The following is a 21,570-nucleotide window of genomic DNA, read 5'->3' as shown; positions in this document are numbered from 1 at the left end:
CGTACAAGCAAGTCAATGTTTAGCCTAATTAAGAGTGAACCCAACAAATTATCTAAAGCACCACTCCAGCAGAATTTGCATCCAGCCTTGTATGAGCAGCCAATCAAGCTTTTCAGCTATTGAATCAAGGAGTTCTGGGCTTCATTAAAACATACAACTCGGCTCTCTTCCCACACCAGCTCCTGAGCCCTTTCCCAGTACTCCATTCTTTACCCACCCCTAAATGCTGTGTTTAGCTACATACCTTTGGAAATCATATTGTATTTCTTTTTTTAATTTGCTACAATTGGTAGCTTTGTACTTCAATAGTTTCATCAGTTTAGGTCACTTATAGTTTATTAAATTTAAATTTTTTCTTACCACCTCCCAAAATAAATTAAACAAATACCACCTCCCAAAACAAACAAATACCACCTCCAAAATAAGTAAAACAAAGAAGCAAACACACAAACATTCCTTCCTTGGAAGGAAGCTACCGGTGTAAACAATGGCAGCAGGTTGACCAACTTATTACTTGAAGAGCAATAAGAAGTGAAAATCACAGTTCTTATCAGTAAAAATGTGCACCTGGGCTCCTACTACTCAATCGTTATTGACTAGAAAAGGAAAAAAGTTTGTGTAAGGGATCAGAAAGCATTACTGAAGGTGTTGAAAATAGTGAACTTAACAAAAATTTTTTTAATTAAAAATAAACTACTGCTTGAAGTAAAAGTTCACCCTGATTTTTTTCCACTAAATGATAATTCAGCCTTGAGAAAAATTAATGTGCTGAAGCCTACAACTGTGAGGATAGAAACTGAAGCTACAAATCAGAGTCTTTTCATACTTATGAACCGCTGTATTAGTCATTCTTTTAAAAATCAGGATAAATGTAAGAGCTCCAGAGGCTAAGGCCTAAGTCAGCTTGGTGCATGGACTTTAATTAGATCTTGAACAATTTCTTTCAGCCTTCCTTCCAAGTCTATGCCAGTCTCTCCCTCATTTATTTTTCCTATTCATCCTTGCTTGCTTTTGCTGCCCCCTCAGTACATAGAAACCATGCATTTTGGCCGGGTGCGGTGGCTCACGCCTGTAATGCCAGCACTTTGGGAGGCCGAGGCGGGTGGATCACGAGGTCAGGAGATCGAGACCATCCTGGCGAACACGGTGAAACCTTGTCTCTACTAAAAATACAAAAAAATTAGCCGGGCTTGGTGGTGGGCGCCTGTAGTCCCAGCTACTCAGGAGGCTGAGGCAGGAGAATGGAGTGAACTCAGGAGGCGGAGCTTGCAGTGAGCCGAGATCCCACCACTGCACTCCAGCCAGGGCGACAGAGTACCATGCATTTTACATTTTAGGAAAGTCTCCATTTCAGATATTCTCTCCTGCTACTTCCCTTGGTGCAGTCGTCCTGGTCAGATCACACTTACTGAGGGTACTCACCACACCCAGCCAGATGAGTTCTCCATGTGACTTCTTACTAAAGCTTATCAGAAAGGAAACAGAGAGACAGAGTCTATTCCATTCTCATTACAGTCACCACCTAACTTACACCTTCACGTTGTTCAGGTCCTGAATATGAATAGTAACATTTATTTTCAAAATTGCCTGCATCACTTTGTCTTATTTCTCAATTTCTCTCTCTGAAATACTTAACACATAGTGATGTATTAATATTGGTAATTGATTCTCTGGAAAAGGCTTGGTATCAGGAAAAATGGAACTTTTCCTTTTGATTAACACTAAAAAAATCAGCTTCTTCATATTCTGCCCTAAATAGTATGCACTCTTTGGAAACATTCCAGTTCACAGAAGGATTTTTACCAGTGAGTCAAATGTCTAATTCCCTCAGTGCTAAACACAGTATTTATCATTATAATATTAAAATAAGTCTATAAACATATAGATGCATATGCGAGCATATAAGTATCTATACATACTGTTATTTAAACCTGTTTTAGAACATAAAGTAAAAGGGGCCAAGCACATCACAAAATAACAAGTGCTTATTATAGAGTTCACTATGTAGATTTCCTCAAAAAGCCCATTAACAACACAGCAGGAGAATATTTCAACACCAAGTTTCAGAAATTCAGAAGGGGGAAGATTCCCTTCTTTTCCTGTGATTCATTAATGAGACAATCAGTGCTGAAAACATGCCTTTTGCTGCCATCAAGTGGCTCTTTTCAGAATATTCTGATTGTCATGGTGTGCTAGCACTGCTTCCCCCACCACTTGCTTCCTTGTACATTATACATTATCATCCTTTAGGGAACAGGAATATTTGAAAAGACCAAGCAAGCCTTTCCTAAATTAGGGCTTTATACTATGGATGCTGTAAAAATTACATTACTAAGAAATTATTCAGAAAGACAACTTCAAAAAGTGTTTGAGGTACCCAAAACCGAAAAATCCTTCCCAACCCTGGGTGACCTTTTCAGTTTCTAGTCAGTAAAGATTTTGACCTGAACTTGGGAGCATGCCTCTCTTTATTAATACCAAATATATAATTTCTAAATAGACTGGTTCAGGGTACATAGTTGAAAAGAGAGGAAGTTAGAAAATGTATTTGGAATAATTTTTAATCAAGTCAAATCCCATTACTATAGAAGAAAATAGTTTTCTCTTCTATTGATGTCTCATTTTCTCAAGGCTTCATTCCTACATATAAATAATGCAGCATATTGTATAGTTACTGCAAAAGTTCAACTGTGATTACTATATAATTCTCATTTTAATATAGTTGATTGCCTAGCCCCTTTTTCTTTGAATATCTTCCCTTTTTTATTGCTTTTTCTTTTTTTAAGTTCTGGGGTACACGTGCAGGATGAGTAGGTTTGTTTCATAGGTAAACGTATGCCATGGTGGTCTGCTGCACCTATCAACCCATCAGCTAGGTATTAAGCCCAGCGTGCATCAGCTCTTTTCCCTAATGCTCTCCCACTCCCACTCTTCCCCAACAGGCCCCAGTGTCTGTTGTTCCCCTCCCTGTGACCATGTGTTCTCATTGTTCAACTCCCACTTATAAGTGAGAATATGCAATATGTGGTTTTCTGTTCCTGCATTAGTTTGCTGAGGATGATGGCTTCCATCTTCATCCATGTCCCTACAAAGGACATGATTTCATTCCTTTTTATGTCTGCATACTATTCCATGGTGTGTATGTACCACATTTTCTTTATCTATTCTATCACTGATGGGTATTTGGGTTGATTCCATGTCTTTGCTATGGTGAATAGTGCTGCAATGAACATAGGTGTGCATGTGCCTTTATAATAGAATGATTTATAATTCCTTTGGGTATATACCCAGTAATGGGATTGCTGGGTCAAATGGTATTTCTGGTTCTAAATCTTTGAGGAATCACCACACTGTCCTCCACAATGGTTGAACTAATTTACATTACCAACAGTGTAAAAGTGTTTCTAGTTCTCTACAACCTCAACAGCATCTGTTGTTTCCTGACTTTGTAATAACTGCCATTCTGACTGGCATGAGATGGTATCTCATTGTGGTTTTTATTTGCATTTCTCTAATGATCAGTAACGTTGAGCTCTTTTTCATGTGTTGGTTGCATGTATGTCTTTTTTTTTTTTTTTTTGAGAAGTGTCTGTTTATATCTTTTGCCCACTTTTTAATAGGGTTGTTTGTTTTTAACCTTGTAAATTTGCTTAAGTTCCTTACAGATTCTGGATATTAGACCTTGGTCAGATGGATAGATTGCAAAGATTTTCTCCCATTCCGTACATTGTCTGTTCACTCTGATGATAGTTTCATTCACTGTGCAGAAGCTCTTTAGTTTAATTAGATGCCATTTGCCCATTTTTGCTTTTGTTGCAATTGCTTTCGGCAATTTCATCATAAAGTCTTTGCCCATACCTATGTCCTGAATAGTATTGCCTAGATTGTCTTCTAGGGTTTTTATAGTTTTGGGTTTTACATTTAAGGCTTTAATCCATCTTGAGATAATTTTTGTATAAGGTGTAAGGAACAGATCCAGTTTCAATTTTCCACATATAGCTAGCAAGTTCTCCCAGCACCATTTATTAAATAGGAAATCCTGTCCCCATTGCTTGTTTTTGTCATGTTTGTTGAAGATCAGATGGTTGTAGATGTGCAAGTTTATTTCTGAGTTCTCTATTCTGTTCCAATGGTCTATGTGCCTATTTTTGTACCAGTACCATGCTATTTTGATTACTGTGGCCTTGTAGTAAGTTTAAAGGCATCATAGCGTGATACCTCCAGCTTTGTTCTTCTTGCTTACAACTGTCTTAGCTATGCGAGCTCTTTTTTGGTTCCATATGAATTTTAAAATAGATTTTTCTAATTCTGTGAAGAATGTCAATGGTAGTTTAACGGGAATAGCATTAAATCTATAAATTGCTTTGGGCAGTATGGCCATTTTCATGATATTGATTCTTCCTATCCATGACCATGGAATGTTTTTCCATCTGCCTGTGTCCTTTCTGATTTCCTTGACCGGTCTGTAGTTCTCCTTAAACAGGTCCTTCACTTCCCTTGTTAGCTGTATTCCAAGATATTTTATTCTATTTGTGGCAATTGTGAATGCGAGTTCATTCATGATTTGGGTTTCTGCTTGTCTCCTGTAGATGTATGGGAATGCTTGTGATTTCTGCATATTAACTTTGTATCCTGATACTTCACTAAAATTGTTTATCAGCTTAAGAAGCTTTTGGGCTAAGATGATAGGGTTTCTAGATATAGGATAATGTCATCTGCAAACAAAGACAAATCGACTTCCTCTCTTCTTACTTGAATACTCTTTATTTCTTTCTCTTGCTTGATTGCCCTGGCCAGAACTTCCAACACCATGTTGAATAGGAGTAGTGAGACAGGGCATCCTTGTTTTGTTCCAGTTTTCAAGTACAATGCCTCCAGTTTTTGCCCATTTGGTATGTTACTGATATGTTATTGACTGTTTTTTGTCATAAATGGCTCCTATTATTTTGAGGTATGTTCCTTCAATACCTAGTTTATTGAGTTTTTAACATGAAGGGGTGTTGAATTTTATCAAAAGCCTTTTCTGTGTCTATTGAGATAATTATGTGGTTTTTGTCTTTAGTTCTGCTTATGTGGTGAATTGCATTATTGATTTGCATATGTTGAACCAGCCTTGCATCCTGGGGACAAAGCCAACTTGATCGTGGTGGATAAGCTTTTTGATGTGCTGCTGGATTCAGTCTGCTGCCAATATTTTATTGAGGATTTTTGCATGAATGTTCATCAGGGATATTGGCCTGAAGTTTTCTTTTTTTGTTGTATCTCTGCCAGGTTTTTGTATCAGGATGATGCTGGCCTCATAAAATGAGTTATGGAGGATTCCCTCCTTTTCAATTGTTTGGAATAGTTTCAGAAGAAATGGTACCAGCTCCTCTTTGTACCTCTGGTAGAATTCTGGACCTGGGCTTTTTTTGGTTGGTAGGCTATTTATTACTCCCTCAATTTCAGAACTTATTATTGGTCTATTCAGGGATTCAACTTCCGGGTTCAGTCTTAGGAGGGTTTATGGGTCCAGGAATTTATCCATTTCTTCTAGATTTTCCAGTTTATGTTCATAGAGTTGCTTATAGTATTCTCTGATGGTTGTTTGCATTTCTGTGGGGTCAGTGGTGGTATCCGCCTTATCATTTCTGATTGTGTTTATTTGAGTCTTCTCTTCTTCTTTATTAGTCTCGCTAGCGATCTACTTAATTTTTTTCAAAAAACCAGCTCCTGGATTCATTGATTTTTTGAAGGGTTTTTCATGTCTCTATCTCCTTCAGTTCCGCTCTGAGCTTGTTTATTTCCTGTCTTCTGCTAACTATGAGATTTGTTTCCTCTTGGTTCTCTAGTTCTTTTAGTTGTGATGTTAGGGTGTCAATTTGAGATCTTTCTAGCTTTTTCATGTGGGCATTTAGTGCTATACATTTCTCTTAATACTGCTTTAGCAGCATCCTAGAAATTCTGATACATTGTTTCTTTGCTCTTTTTGGTTTCAAAGAACTTCTTGATTTCTTAATTTTATTATTCACCCAGGAGTCATTCAGGAGCAGGTTGTTCAATTTCCATGTAGTTGTGTGGTTTTGAGTGGGCTTTTAAATCTTGAGTTCCAGTTTGATTTCGCTGTGGTCTGAAAGACTTTTGTTATGATTTCAGTCCTTTTGCATTTGCTGAGCAGTGTTTTACTTCCAGTTATTTGATCAATTTTAGAGTAAGTGCCATGTGGTGCTAAAAAAAAAATGTATATTCTGTAGTTTTGGGGTGGAGAGTTCTGTAGATATCTATCAGGTCCACCTGGTCTAGAGCTGAGTTCAAGTCCTGAACATATTTTTTAATTTTCTGTCTCAATGATCTGTCTAATACTGACAGTGGGGTATTAAAGTCTCCCACATTACTGTGTGGGGGTCTAAGTCTCTTTGTAGGTCTCTAAGAACTTGTTTTATTAATCTGGGTGCTCCTGTATTGGGTGCATATATATTTAGAATAGTTAGCTCTTCTTGTTGAATTGAACCCTTTAACATTATGTAATGCCCTTTTTTGTCTTTTTTGACCTTTGTTGGTTTAAAGTCTATTTTGTCAGAAGCTAGGATTGCAACTCCTGCTTTTTTCTGCTTTCCATTTGCTTGGTAAATTTTCCTCCATCCCCTTATTTTGAGTCTGTGTGTGTCTTTGCACATGAGATGTGTCTCTTGAAGACAGCACACCGATGGGTCTTGTTTTTGTATCCAGCTTGTCATTCTGTGTCTTTTAATGGGGCATTTAGCCTATTTACATTTCAGGTTAATATTATTACGTATGAATTTGATCCTGTCATCATGATGGTGGCTAGTTAATTTTGCAGACTTGTTAATGTAGTTGCTTCATAGTGTCATTGGTCTGTGTACTTCAGTGTGTTTTTGTAGTGGCCAGTAATGGTTTTTCCTATCCATATTTAGTGCTTCCTTCAGGAAGACAGGCCTGGTGATGCAAGACAGGCCTGGTGATGACAAAATCCCTCAGCATTTGTTTATCTGAAAAAGATTTTATTTCTCCTTCGCTTTTGAAGCTCAGTTTGGCTGGATATGAAATTCTGGGTTGGAATTTCTTTTCTTCAAGAATGTTGAATATTGGCCCCCAATCTCTTCTGGCTTGCAGGGTTTCTGCTTAGGGGTCTGTTGTTAGTCTGATGGGCTTCCCTTTGTAGGTGACCTGGCTTTTTTCTCTTGCTTCCCTTAGCATTTTTTTCTTCATTTCAACTTTGGAAAATCTGGTGATTATGTGTCTTGGAGTAGATCTTTTCGTGGAGTATCTTATTGGGGTTCTCTGGATTTCCTGAATTTGAATACTGGTCTGCCTTACTAGGCTGGCGAAGTTCTCCTGGATGATATCCTGAAGTGTGTTTTTCCACTTAGTTCCATTTTCCCCATCTCTTTCAGGTGCTTCAATCAGTTGTAGGTTCCATCTTTTTACATAGTCCCATAATTCTTGGAGGTTTTGTTCATTCCTTTTCACATTCTTTATTCTCTAATCTTGTCTGCCTGCCTTATTTCAGCAAGACAGTCTTCAAGCTCTGACATTCTCTCTTCTGCTTGGTCAATTCAGCTATTGATACTTGTGTCTGCATCACAAAGTTCTCTTGCTGTGTTTTTCAGCCCCATCAGGTCATTTATGTTCCTCTACAGACTGTTTATTCTAGTTAACAGCTCCTGTAATCTTTTATCATGGATCTTAGCTTCTTTGAATTGGGTTAGAACATAATCCTTTGGCTCAGTGAAATTAGTTATAACCCACTCTCTAAAGCCTACTTCTGTCAGTTCATCCATCTCAGCTTCAGCCCTGTTCTGTGCTCTTGCTGGAGAGATATTGTGATCATTTGGAGGAAAAGATGCATTCTGGCTTCTGGGATTTTCAGCATTTTTGCATTGATTTTTCCTCATTTTTGTGGATTTATCTACCTTTGATCTTTGAGGCTGATGACCTTTGGATGGGGTTTTTGTGGGGTCTTTTTTGTTGATGTTGCTGTTGTTATTGTTGCTTTCTGTTTGTTTTTCTTCTAACAGTCAGGGCCCTCTTCTGCAGGTCTGCTGCAGTTTGCTGGGGGCCCACTCCAGACCCTGTTCACCTGGGTTATCACCAGTGGAGGCTGCAGAATAGCAAAGATTGCGGCCTGCTCCTTCCTCTGAAAGGTTCGTCCCAGAGGGGTACCAACCTGATGTCAGCCAGAGCTCTCCTGCATCAGGTGTCTGCCGACCCCTGTTTGGAGGTCTCACCCAGACAGGAGGCATGGGGTCAGGGACCCTCTTGAGGAGGCAGTCTGTCCCTTAGCAGAGCTGGTGTGCTGTGCTCAGGGAATTGCCCTCATTAGGATCAGCTAATCTCTTCAGAGCTGGCAGGCAAGAAAGATTAAGCCCGCTGAACCTGAGACCATGGCCACCCCTCCCCACAGGTGCTCTGTCCCAGGGAGATGAGCGTTCAGTCTGTAAGCCCCTAACTGGAGCTGGTAGACTTTCTACAGGGAGGCCCTGCCTGCTGAGGAAGGATCTAGAGAAGCAGTCTGGTCACAGCTGTTTTGCTGTACTGTGGGGAATTCTGCCCAGCCCAAACCTCCCAAACCGCCTACTGAAGCCACAGTAATGGCAGCTTCCCCTCCCCGCCGGGCAACTTGGTCATCCCAGGTAGATTCCAGACTGCTGTGCTGGTAATGGGGATTTCAAGCCAGTGGTTCTTAGCTTACTGGGCTCTACAGGAGTGGGAGCCACTGAGCAAGACCACTTGACTCCCTGGCTTAAGCCCCCTTTCCAAAGGAGTGGACGCTTGCATCTCACTGGAGTTCCAAGTGTCACTGGAGTATGTAAAAAACTCCTGCAGCTCGGTGCCTGCCTGAACAGCCACCCAGTTTTGTGCTTGAGACCCAGGGCCCTGGTGGTGTAGGCTCACAAGGGAATCTCTTGATTCATGGATTGCAAAAATCCATGGGAAAAGCATAGTAACCCTGGTGGGTAGCACAGTCCCCCACCACTTCCCTTGGCTGGGGGAGCAAGGTCCCTCCACTCCTCTGGGCTCCATGCACTTCCCGGGCGAAGCAATGCCCCACCCTGCTTCTGCTCACTCTCCGTGGGGCACGTCCACTGCCTAGCCAGCCCCAGTAGGATGAACTGGGTACCTTAGCTGGAAATGCAGAAACCACCCCCCTTCTGTGTTGGTCTCCCTGGGAGCTGCAAACCCGAGCTGTTTCTGTTCGGCCATCTTGGCCCCTCCCACCATCTTCCCTTTGTTCCACAAGAGATCATTAAACTGATAGTAGAATTTACAAAAATAAGGACAATTGTTACTTTTAAAACAAACAAAGCCAAAATACTGAGGAAAATATTTTTTTTGAGAAAAAAAATTTTGTCTGTTGGTGCACATGCTTGAGCCCACTAGCCCAACTTCTGAGATCTTATCGGGAAGCTGCTGATCACCAGGAATTTGCTATCTAATGGGAGACTGCCTTTCCCTGGCACTGGCTGTGACCAATTATTATTTTGGAGAGACTGTTTAACAAAAGTACACTTTTTTTTTTTTGAGAAAAAAAAATAGTTCAGAGCAGTCTGAGCTATGTGAGGTACTCAGGCCCAGAAAGACATGAGTATGAAATTTCAGTCATTGCCCCCAACCCCACAAGACCCCACCCCCAGCCTCCACCACACCCATTCCCCATGCCTGGGAGCAACTGTTTAAAGTCATTTTGTTCCTGATCAGCTGTATAGCCAATCAACAGCTTGTGTTATTTTAACGTAAATTCTTGGTAAACAGCTCAAAATCTGCCTCTTCTTTTCCTTTAACAAAACACTTATAACTGCTGTTAATTGAAGCATATATTCAGGGCCATTTGAATCTATGATCCTGGGTTGCAGTCCTCAAGATTGGCCTAAACAAACTCTACTTATATTAATTTTGCCTCAGTTTCTTCCTTTTAGGTCAACACTTTCATATTCTGAGAAAGCAGCAAATCAGAGTATTGGTTCCTTTGATTGGAAAATGCATTAATATGATTTTTTTCACTAAAAGAAAAGCCCTTGATAAATCAAAGTGGATAGAAGTTGAGGCAAAAGGAAACTAAATTGTTCTACATAATAAAAAAGAGGAATTCAAGTTATTTGGGGAGGGGTGTACAGAGAAAAGTAAGAACCCGAAACTGGGAGAAGAGAATAGCTGGGGATGTTCTGAGGTTCTAAAATCCAAAGGAAACTATATATTAAAATCACAAAACTGCACCTATGGTAGCAGTTCCCAGGGAAGTATTTTTCTCCCAGAGCCCAGTTTAAGTACAAGCTTCCTTGATGCTTGCCTGTGCTAAGTGGTTTTGTTGGAGTAGGTAGCTAGGCAGATATGAGCAGGGCAGAAGAGGGCCCTCCTCAGGAATGTCAGGCTACCATCAGGTGATAGGCAGTTGTTAAACAGCCTCTCCAAAATAATAATTGGTCACAGCCAGTGCCAGGGAAAGGCAGTCTCCCAATAGATAGCAAACTCTTGGTGATCAGCAGCTTCCCGATAAGATCTCAGAAGCTGGGCTAGTGGGCTCAAGCATGTGCAGTAACAGACAAAATCGTGGAGTTTAACTAGTATATGACCTTCCTCTGGGAACACTTGACTGCTAAGGGAAAAATGCCTTGAATGAGTATGCACACAACTTCAGTAAACACACTGCACATGCAGCCCCTCCCAAGTGCTGGCAGGCCACTGAGCATGCAAACAGTCCACTCCAAGGGACGAATCGGGGGAGAAGAAATGCAAACCTCAGAACCATTCCAATGTATAAAAACCCAAGTCAAAGGTCAGATGGGGCACTTGGATCTCTCAAGTTGCCCACCTGGCCCTCTTCCAAGTGTACTTTACTTCCTTTTATTCTTGCTCTAGAATTTTTTAATAAACTCTCACTCTTGCTCTAAAACTTGTCTCAGTCTCTCACTCTGCCTTATGTCCCTTGGCTGAATTCTTTCCTCTAACAAGGCAAAAATCCAGTTTGCTGCAGATCGGATGGATTCAGTGCTGCTAACAGTTACATGTTTTCCATTTCACCTCCCCCTCCCACTGTAGCCCATTGCGGGACCATCTGTGTGGAAATTTCTATTTTCAATTTTTCAATTAATATGAGCCAAATCCTTGTTTCTGGTCCCTACATAAAGGTTAAAATTCAAGTGCCTAAGTCACCTTCACTGAGCATCTCAGTATCAATCAGTTCTTAGTCTTACTTCCCGAGTTTTCAGATCCTTCTGCATTTTTGTCCTCTGGGATTTTTCCTGACCTTTGGGTAAACTCAGCTATGCATTTTAAAGGAGTATACCTAGCTGCATTATCTCTTCCCGCTGTTCTAAAGATTTTGTAGTAGTCAAGGCTTCAGGTTACCTAGTCTGCCAGCTTGTAAAAAAAAAAGAAGTTACTCATAAAATGGCTGGATGCAAAACTATGCCCAGGATCAGCACCTTCTCCTCAGTAGAACCCTCAACATTTATAAAATGATGAGTTTAGTTACATCTTGGTGACTTAAAGAATAAAGGAGGTTCTCTTTGGTAGGCTGAGGCGGGCAGATCACGAGGTCAGGAGATCGAGACCATCCTGGCTAATACGGTGAAACCCCGTCTCTATTAAAAATACAAAAAATTAGCCACGCGTGGTGGCAGGCGCCTGTAGTCCCAGCTACTCGGGAGGCTGAGGCAGGAGAATGTCATGAACCCAGAAGGCAGAACTTGCAGTGAGCCGAGATCATGCCACTGCACTCCAGCCTGGGCGACAGAGTAAGACTCTGTCTCAAAAAAAAAAAAAAGAATAAAGGAGGTTACAATAAGCAGCATTTCAGTGGTATAAGGAACAGAGGTGCAGAAAGAGAGTCAAATTTGGGACAAGGTTTTTCCTCGTGGTACTACAAATATGGATTGTCCGAGTGTTGATCCTTTTTAGCTCAACCAGCTAACTTACCTCTTTCCCTCTCCATCTGACTGCCTTTCAGCTTGGCTCCCTGGAAATGTCTAAAGCCATAAGAGTTAGTGCATACTTCAGGGAATCCACTGTAATGAGAAAAACAGGAGCCAGGCAACTCTGGGCTAAAAACTCTTGAGGTTCTGGTCTAGATAAACCTAGGGATTCTTTTCTCTATAGTAACAGATCATGAGACCCCAGTTTAGATTAAATTTATACCATTCCTAAAATTGGCACACGTGCACACAAAATGCAGACCAGTCTAAGAAAACTCCTTCTTCCCCTCGGAAACCCTACAGCCACTCACCATTCATTCTAGTCCTGAACTCCTTCAGTTTGGAAAGGAATCCTAAAATACATTAACACAGATCTAGCCATCATAGGATATTCTTGAAATCCTTTTGGAAATAATTCTAGGCCAGTATTCCTAGAGAGACCCATAAACAAAGACACATTGGACTCTCCACAAATTCAGTGTAATGCAAATGAGATTCAGTGTAAAGAATCCCGAATTCCTCTCTACTACCAAGAATCTTCTGACATAAAACCAGTTACTTGTGATGTCTGTGTGCTCACTGTCCTTTCTGCACTCTCTGGCTCCATCATTCCCTGTGCTACATGGGATGAAGCAATACCTCAGAAAACATGGTGTCTTCTAGGACAACCCCAATAGCACAGTTGTATCTACTTGCTCTAAGAACTGATTTTCCTCCAAGTTTACACTCCTATTTCAATGTGCTCACTTGATCAAATGATGTGTGTCATAAAAGTTAATAATATATCTTTTATAAATGGTGATTTAATTTTTATTCATTATTTTTCTTTTTAGAGGCAGAGTCTTGTTGTTTCACCTAGGCTGGAGTGCAGTGACACAATTTGCAATCCTCCTACCTCAGCTTTCCAAGTAGCTAGGACTACAAGGCATGCCATCACCCCCAGCTAAGTTTTTTATTTTTTGTAAGAAACAAAGTCTCACTCTGTTGCCCAGACTGGTCTCAAACTTCTGGCCTTAAGTGATCCTGCTGCCTCAGCCTCCCAAAGCACTGGGATTACAGGCATAAGTCACCATGCTCAGCCTTGATTTATTTTTTCTGCAGAGCTAAACCATTTGTCCCTTGCTTTGAATTTTTCCAAAAGGTGGCACCTTTAATATATCCTCTCAGTAAAAGACGCTTTTCCTATGAAGATGAGGCATAATGGTGAAGAGTTCAACAGTTACCTAAAAATCTGCAAGATTGTATTTTAGTCTGAGAATAAAAAAGACCACTTTCAATTTTAGTTAGGCTACACATAAATTCTAGGATAACTATTCTCTTATTTCCTAAGCATATCTCCTGCTTCTTTCAATTGTCAAATTCAGCTTGAATAATAAAATACAGAGAAAGGCTAATAGGCATATGGTGAATGAGTAACAGGGTCAACCATCAATCAGACCTGTGTTCTTCTTTAAACAATAAAGTGGCAAAACATCTCTAGTCCTCAGTTTCTTGACCTGCAAAATGGAGGTAATAACTCCTATTCCATAGAGTCACTGTGAGATTTAATTGAGATAATTCATGCCTGGTGTAAATGCTCAACAACTATTAACTCTCATTTTATTTCCAGCTATTGAGTGCTTTACAGAGTACAAGGAATTATTTATTGCATTTAATTTATTGCTTTCAAATCTGCTCCCTTCCTCAGAATAAGCATTTCCAGTTAGCACAGATCTCATTAGCTCTAGATAAAAAAACAAACAGAATTATATCAAAAGTCAGCTTCTGAGCTGAAGATATATTTTATATATCATATATTATTTCCAGCAATTGCTTTTAAAATGTAGTTTTCACAGAGGTTCCTTCTCCTTCTGCTCTCAGTGCTTTGAGTACAAAAAAAACTCACAGAGAAACCTTTGGCTGTGTTAGCTAACTCCAATCATTACCCATTCTAGTATTACAGGCACTGCTCCAAGGCTGAGACATATTCTGACTAGCCATAGGTTACAGCCTTCAAAACAGATCTGGTATTAAAACTATCACTCTAAGTCCAAGAAATAAGTACAAAGTATTCTAATAACTTTCTAAAGCCTGAACATTCTATCTAAAATCACATTCTTGAATTTATCACTTGTTAGTATAAACTAAAACATGTGAAATGTATTTTTCCCTTTGCTGGTCATCTCCTTTAGTGGTGAGGGAAAAACAATGAAATTCTAAATGAGCTTCCCTCTCAGTACTGAACAATGGTAGCCAAAATCTATATGTAACATCAAAACAGTTCCATGTTTCCCATGGAACTGGACAATAATCCTGCCTAGCCTACATTTAGAAGAAAAGGATATTACCTAGCTTTCTGATCTATTGGGGAAAATAGATCAAAATCTTTCTCAGTAACTATTTCAACACCAACAAATAGCTAAAGTTTATTTATTTATTGTTTATTTATGGTTTATTATTATGGTTTATTATTATGGTTTATTATATATGGTTTATTATTGTTATTTATGGTTTATTATTGTCACAAATCTAATTTTAATACTAAGCCAATCTCCTTATATTCCGGCCTTAAAACTTACTGAGAGCAGGCCAGACGCAGTGGCTCACGCCTGTAATCCCAGCACTTTGGGAGGCCAAAGCGGATGGATCACCTGAGGTCAGGAATTCAAGACCAGCCGAACCAACACGGTGAAATCCCATCTCTACTAAAAAATAACAAAAATTAGCCGGGTGTGGTGGCAGGCGCCTATAATCTCAGCTACTCGGGAGGCTGAGGCAGGAGAATTGCTGGAACCCGGGAGGCAGAGGTTGCAGTGAGTGAGCCGAGATCGCGTCACTGCACTCCAGCCCTGGCCAACAACAGCAAGATTCCTTCTCAAAAAAAACTTACTGAGAAACCAAGAGGAAATTATACTGAAAGACCAATCCTTGTGTTTCATTATATAATGAAAGAAAGAAGTGAAGAAAGTTAGAAAAATTATACAACTACTTGTTAGCACATATTTATACCTTAGTGATTTGATAAGTACATATCACAAGCTAGGAGTTAATACAGGGTGGCCCACTTTATTTATTTATTTATTTTTTTTTTTTTTTGAGACGGAGTCTTGCTTTGTTGCCAGGCTAGAGTGCAGGGGCACGATCTCGGCTCACTGCAACCTCCACTTCCCAGGTTCAAGCAATTCTCCTGCCTCAGCCTCCCGAGTAGGTGGGACCACCACTACGCCTAGCTAATTTTTATATTTTTAGTAGAGATGGAGTTTCACCATGTTGGCCAGATGGTCTCGATCTCCTGACCTTGTGATCTGCCCGCCTCAGCCTCCCAAAGTGCTGGGATTACAAACATGAGCCACCATGCCCAGCTGTGGCCCACTTTTAAAACAACCTATTTATAACAAAGGTCTCTCTCTCTCGGGACTGTCAAGAGAGTTAAAGAAAATGCCTCCTGTACCAAACACTTTTATTTAGCCAGGCATTGCAGACCAGTGAAATTGCAAACCTGGAAACCTTCATCTTAGCCCCACTCTATGAATCATTTGAATATATGCAAATCAATAAGATTTCCTGATTCTCATACCCCCTTGTCAGTATAATGAAATTAGTACCTGCCCTCCCACCACCCTATGTAAAAGTCCTAAAGGATAAAGAACAAAATCTAAATATTGTAATGTACTATATGCTTCCTGGAAAAAAAAATTTTAATGTCTTAGGTAAGAAAAATACACAAAATACTCCTTCTTCTTAGGGTAGAATATTTGTAAAGCAGACTTAGACTACTACAAGCTAAAAAACTCTTAAATTCTTATGAGTTTCAAACATAACACTCACCACAGTAGAAAGGAGAAAGATAACCTACCCCATGTTCCCATCCATTAGGAGAATCGTGTTGTATATGTGAGAAAATATGAAGAGAAAGAGAATCGTGCTGAAGAACATTGTCATCCACGACCCATGATCTTCTCGAAACATTTTTAATCGGAGCAACTGACCTGAAATACAAATATTATTAAAAATTAATGTACATTGTAACTCAAAATTCATGGATCTTTGCTTTATTTTAATGAATCTTTTAATGTCTCACTATATTCTGAAGTCTTTGCCATAAGACTGCCTTATGAGTGAAGCCACAATATAACGTTCTTTTTGCTTTTTTGTAAATAAATGATCATAAATAAAGTCGAAGACAATCCTCATATCACATTTCATCCTAGAGTAAATAGTACTAATCCAAGAATCTAGTGTTCAGAGATAGTTCATCATGCTAGCATGAAAACAAGATGAATTACAGCCCTACTTACCTGCTATTTTTTATTTTACAAATACGTTTTTGGTTCATAGCAAATGGTAAAGAAGTTGCATGAATCCCATATCGTTTCCATTTGCTTCTATAGATCCATTCCCAATACTGGCCAGATGATAAAACCAAGGCCAACCTTACTTACAAGGTCTAATTGTTTAAGGTACATGAAAACTTGAAAGAAAAAATTAAGTCTCTGTTATAAAAGACGCAGCTTAGCCTCACTCTTAACACACATGCCCCTGTACAAGTACAAACACAAGTGCATATGAGAGGTGACAGTGTATGTGTTAATGAAGCTTGGTGTGGCTCCTGGCAAAACATAATTTTCACCCTGATGATAAAATTCCATTTATGAAGACAAATGCTAAAGTTAGAGAGAATGTTAAGATGCAAACACTTTAAGGAAGAAACATATATTAAGATGAACACTAAAGTAAAAATTACTAATACCAGAATTCGCCCAGAGAAATGTTTTGATCTATGGCAAAGAGAAATGATGGCACCAGTACCCTGAAAGATGAGGAAGGTAAAAAACCTGGGGAGTAAGAAAGAAGTGAGCATAGGTCACCCTGGCTTCTCCCAAGATAAACCATGTCTATTATACTTACCTCCCTTCCTAAGAATAATAATGGAGATGATGTGCATATAGGAACTACAATTAAAATAGAGTAGACCTGAATCTTACAATAAATTTTTATTTTTTTTTTCTTTTTTTTGAGACGGAGTCTTGCTCTGTCGCTGGGCTGGAGTGCAGTGGCGTGATCTCAGCTCACCGCAACTTCCGCCTCTCGGGTTCAAGTGATTCCCCTGCCTCAGCCTCCCAGGTAGCTGGGATTACAGGCACGCGCCACCATGCCTGGCTAATTTTTTGTATTTTTAGTAGAGGCGGAGTTTCACCGTGTTGGCCAAGATGGTCTCGATCTCCTGACCTCGTGATCTGCCCTCCTCGGCCTCCCAAAGTGCTGAGATTACAGGCGTGAGCCACCATGCCCATCCTAAAATTTCTTACATTAGAAAATATTCCCTTTTTTAATGATATGTCAGTTATGAAATATATGTATCTATTTCTATCTGGAAATTATCTCTCTAGCGACAAACAGTATCTCTCATATATCTCACTGAGCATACGAAGAAATAATATTTTAAGATTTAACTATTGAACTTTTCCTTATATCTCACCTTTATGAAAATAGTACTTTAGATTTCATTTGGAAACCAGGCTAACAGAAACATTATCCTAGCTAAAACTTGAGATGAAGGGTAAAAAAAAAGAGAGGGGAGGAGATTTGGTTACATCATGCCATGGATTCTTGGCCTATACAAGAGAAGCAAAGGTTAAAACTGAAAGTCAGGGAGAATGTGACTGTATAAGTAAAAGAAGAATGTGGAAAACCTTCTACTAAAACAAATGATACTAGCCCCACAAATTATAAGATCATAGAACCTGCTGATTAATCAATAATTATGAAAAACCAAGGATTTTCAAGCCTCCACACAACATACTGACAAGAATATTATAAAAATATATTCACCACAGAATGCTTGAGAGTAAAACCACATGCTACAAATATTTTACACTATAAAGAATATTTATTCATTCATTGAACAAATATTTAATGTGTGCCTATTACATGCCAGACACAGTTCTAGGTGCTGGAGATTCAACTGTAAGCAATGCAGTACAGTGCTTGAAGTCAATTATCATTTGAGTATTTAATGGAATTGTGACCTTACTTTGGACTCATGGGCTCTCTTTGTTCAGGGGTCCCTTTGCTGCAAATCCTTTCAGCTTTAGACCAAGACCTATTTATTTAATTCAGCAGTTGATAATGAACCACTTCAAAGACCGGCAATTAGAGTTCCTTTAAGATTTAAACGTAAATTTCTTTCTTAACATAAGCATATGTCAAACACATTCACTAACAAATGTACTTTAAGAGTCAAATAATAATGCTGGTGATTTAACAGTGCTTTGCAAATAAAACATTGTGGACTAACTGTACACAGGCAGAAGTAATACAAAGTTAGCGAAAAGAGAGATGTGGCAGTACCATTTATGCTGTCACTGCCAAGCTCATTGTCTGCCACTAATTTCAGCCATTAGTGTCATTGGAACAAAATGGCAGGTTAACATGACTGGAAATTCATTTGAAGAGAACAATAAAAGTGCTGCAAAATATTAAGTCCAGAACTAGTATGACCCAAGTGTTGAGTCAAATTGTACTATAAAAATTTCCCATAAGCTACTTAAAGGTTAACTCTGTAAGTAACCCTCAAATGTTAGAAACATATATACATGGACTGCCTCAGCTTACTGTTCTCACAAAGGACTTCAGTGTTGAGTCGAATCATATCATAAAAATTTCCCATAAGCTACTTAAACGTTAACTCAATAAGTAACCCTCAAATGTTAGAAACGTATACACATAGACTGCCCTCAGCTTACTGTTCTCATGAAGGACTTCTCCCATGCAATGTAATCAGACCAAGAACCTTGGAACTGCCTGAGGATATCAGATGGAAATGCACTGTCTCTGCCCTTTAGGGTGACTATATATGTGGTTTGCCTGGGACAGTAGTGGTTTATAACTGTTGTCCTGGCATAAGTATTAATAGTAACCCCTTCCTTTCTTAGGTATGCTGGTTTGGAAAATAAATTATGTGCCACTTTTCCCACAGGTCTATAGGCCCCAGAATTCAGAATTTTATGACTTGCTTTTAAGGAGTTTCAGGAGACAACCAAGTGACAACAATCCTTACAGGCCAACAGAAGTGAAAATATCACTAAGAGGGATACATTTCTGACATGGTCAAACATGATTATTTTAATCACAGATATACTAATATTTGTAAATCTGAGTGTGTATTTATGTTATTAATAAGATCCATCTTGGAGTATATAGACTGTCACCTTCAATACAGTCAAAGAAATTAGAAAATACAGCTTAGAACAATCAAAAGCAATAAGGTGGGACACAAACCTGTATATGTGAAGAAGGAGAGGGTGGGAGGGCACCAGGGATTGATGATTATGAATGTTGACTAAAATCAGATGAAATGGCCTAGAACTTCAGAATTTTTTCTGGAAATACAGTAGGTTTAAGATCACTAAGATGTCATAAAATTCTAACAAGATTAATGATATAAAAGCATATTTAAAAGTGTATATTATGGGCCAGGTACGGTGGCTCATGTCTGTAATCCCAGCACTTTGGGAGGCTGAGGCGGGCAGATCACCTGAGGTCAGGAGTTCGAGACCAGCCTGGCTAACACGGTGAAACCCCGTTTTTACTAAAAATACAAAAAAAATTAGCCAGGTGTGGTGATGCACGCCTGTAATCCTAGCTACTTGGGAGGCTGAGGCAGAAGAATCACTTGAACCCGGGAGTTGGAGGTTGCAGTGAGCCAAGATCGCACCATTGCACTCCAGCTTGCACAACAAGAGCAAAACTCCGTCTCGGAAAAAAAAAAAAAAAAAAGTATATATAAAATGAGCAAACACATGTTGTGGAAAACAGAGGTAGACAACTGTGACAGGGAGAATTATGGAGAAACCACTTGGTTTCTTGGCCTTTTTGCTGCCGTGTTCTCTTCACCAAAAGAATAGAAAGAAGAATTTCCTTTCTACCTCACTGCTAGACTTTTTTAATTGAGAGTTCTAGGTCCTTTTTCTTTAGGACCGATTTTCACATGGAGCCCGTGCAAAGAAATACACTAAAGAGTCTCAGAGGAGAAGGAGAAGTGTTTGTGTTTCCAGGTAGGAGACGTGGGGAGCCCTATCTCTGGAAGGTTGTTAAAGCAGAGATCAGATAGACTGAGGGCTTCTGGGTTCATAAAGAATACAAGGATTTAGGTCTCCAAGGTGGCAGAGCCTCATTCGGGGATGACTACATGAATGTTGGTCAAGGCCAAGGTATCAAGGGTCATGTTGATACAGTATGGCTCTGTGTCCCCACCCAAATCTCACCTTGAATTGTAATAATTCCCAAGTGTTGTAGGAGGGTCCTGGTGAGAGGTAACTGAATCATGGAGGCAAATCTTTCCTGTGCTGTTCTTGTGGTAGTGAATAAGTCTCATGAGAGCTGACGGTTTTATTAATGGGAGTTACTCTACACAAGCTCTCTCTTGCCTGCCGCCATGCAAGATGTGACTTTGCTTCTCCTTTGCCTTCTGCCATGATTGTGAGGCCTTCCCAGCCAAGTTGGAATTGTGAGTCGATTAAATCTCTTTCCTTTATAAATTACCCAGTCTTAGGTATGTCTTTATTAGCAACATGAGAACAGACTAATACACATGGCTTTGGAAGTCTGAGTTATCAAATTAAGCTAGTCCCAGGGGAATGGTGTCAGTTAGGGCAGCCACCCACCTCTATTTGGTGCACAATGACCTGCATAGATCCCAGGCACCTTAGACAGAGTCATTGTGCCAAAATGGTAGAAGACCATTACTGAAGTAGCAGTAGGAGAAAGGGATGGAGAAGTAAAAACAAGCTAAAGGAGTCTTTTCAGTAACTGTAGCCCTGGCACTCCTGTAAAACCTTAGTGATAGAAAAGGTGATTTGAAATATTATTAATATTGTACTCTCTGCTTACCTTGGTAAGCAAAAACTCAGAGTAAGATTTAATTTAGAGGAAAAAGTATGGCATTACACATAAGATCCTGACTAGGAAATATAAAAGGACAAATGAAGGGATTCATTCCTCAAGAGGACTCCAAACTGAAATTAACACTACTGTCCATTAAGTCTTCTGCTCTAAAACCTATATATGATTTGGCCCACCCATATATACAAGAAACAAATAGAATCTGCAGTTACTTAAAGGAGTATATTTAGTTTGTTGGAGTCAAAAGATATAATAGTAAAAAAATCAGCATAGCAGGCATTCCACATACCAGTAAGAATATTCCTGTTGCAAATAACAAAAGCGAAAACAAAAACTAAATTTAAACTAGATTAAATTATAAGGATTCTTTATTGGCTTCCTTCTCACATTTTCTTTTCTTTTTTTTTTTATTTATTTTTCTTTTTTTTTTATTTTGAGACAGAGTCTCACTCTGTCACCCTGACTGGAGTGCAATGGCGCAATCTCGGCTCACTGCAACCTCCACCTCCTGGGCTCAAGTGATTCTCCTGCCTCAGCCTCCCGAGTAGCTGGGATTACAGGCATATGCCACCGTGCCTGGCTAATTTTTGTATTTTTTAGTAGAAATGGGGTTTCACCATGTTGGCCAGGCTGGTCTCGAACTCCTGACCTCAGGTATCCATCCACCTCGGCCTTCCAAAGTGCTGGGATTACAGGCATAAGCCACCATGCCCGGCCCTTCTCATATTTTCCATCTTTTTTTCTCATGTCTGTTCTCTAAACAAAATTTTTGTAC

The 21,570-nt window shown here is 39.6% G+C and overlaps 1 protein-coding gene across 3 annotated transcripts in view; it reads right to left on the bottom strand.

Moving 5' to 3' along the window:
- Positions 1–21,570, bottom strand: part of TMEM117 (transmembrane protein 117) — a 561,961-nt gene that overhangs the window by 436,959 nt on the left and 103,432 nt on the right. For 2 of the 3 annotated variants that reach the window (XM_054443489.2, XM_054443491.2), the window contains exon 3: positions 15,748–15,880. In XM_054443489.2, the coding sequence (XP_054299464.1) occupies positions 15,748–15,880 (133 nt within the window). Of the gene's footprint in view, positions 1–15,747; positions 15,881–21,570 lie in introns of those variants that run through there. The other variant, XM_063672657.1, reaches the window with a different exon arrangement.

This window comes from Pongo pygmaeus, chromosome 10 (genome assembly GCF_028885625.2).
Source record: "Pongo pygmaeus isolate AG05252 chromosome 10, NHGRI_mPonPyg2-v2.0_pri, whole genome shotgun sequence".
NCBI classification, from domain to species: Eukaryota; Metazoa; Chordata; class Mammalia; order Primates; family Hominidae; genus Pongo; species Pongo pygmaeus.
The sequence above is the reverse complement of the archived record's forward strand: the minus strand, read 5'-3'. Positions and strand labels throughout refer to the sequence as shown.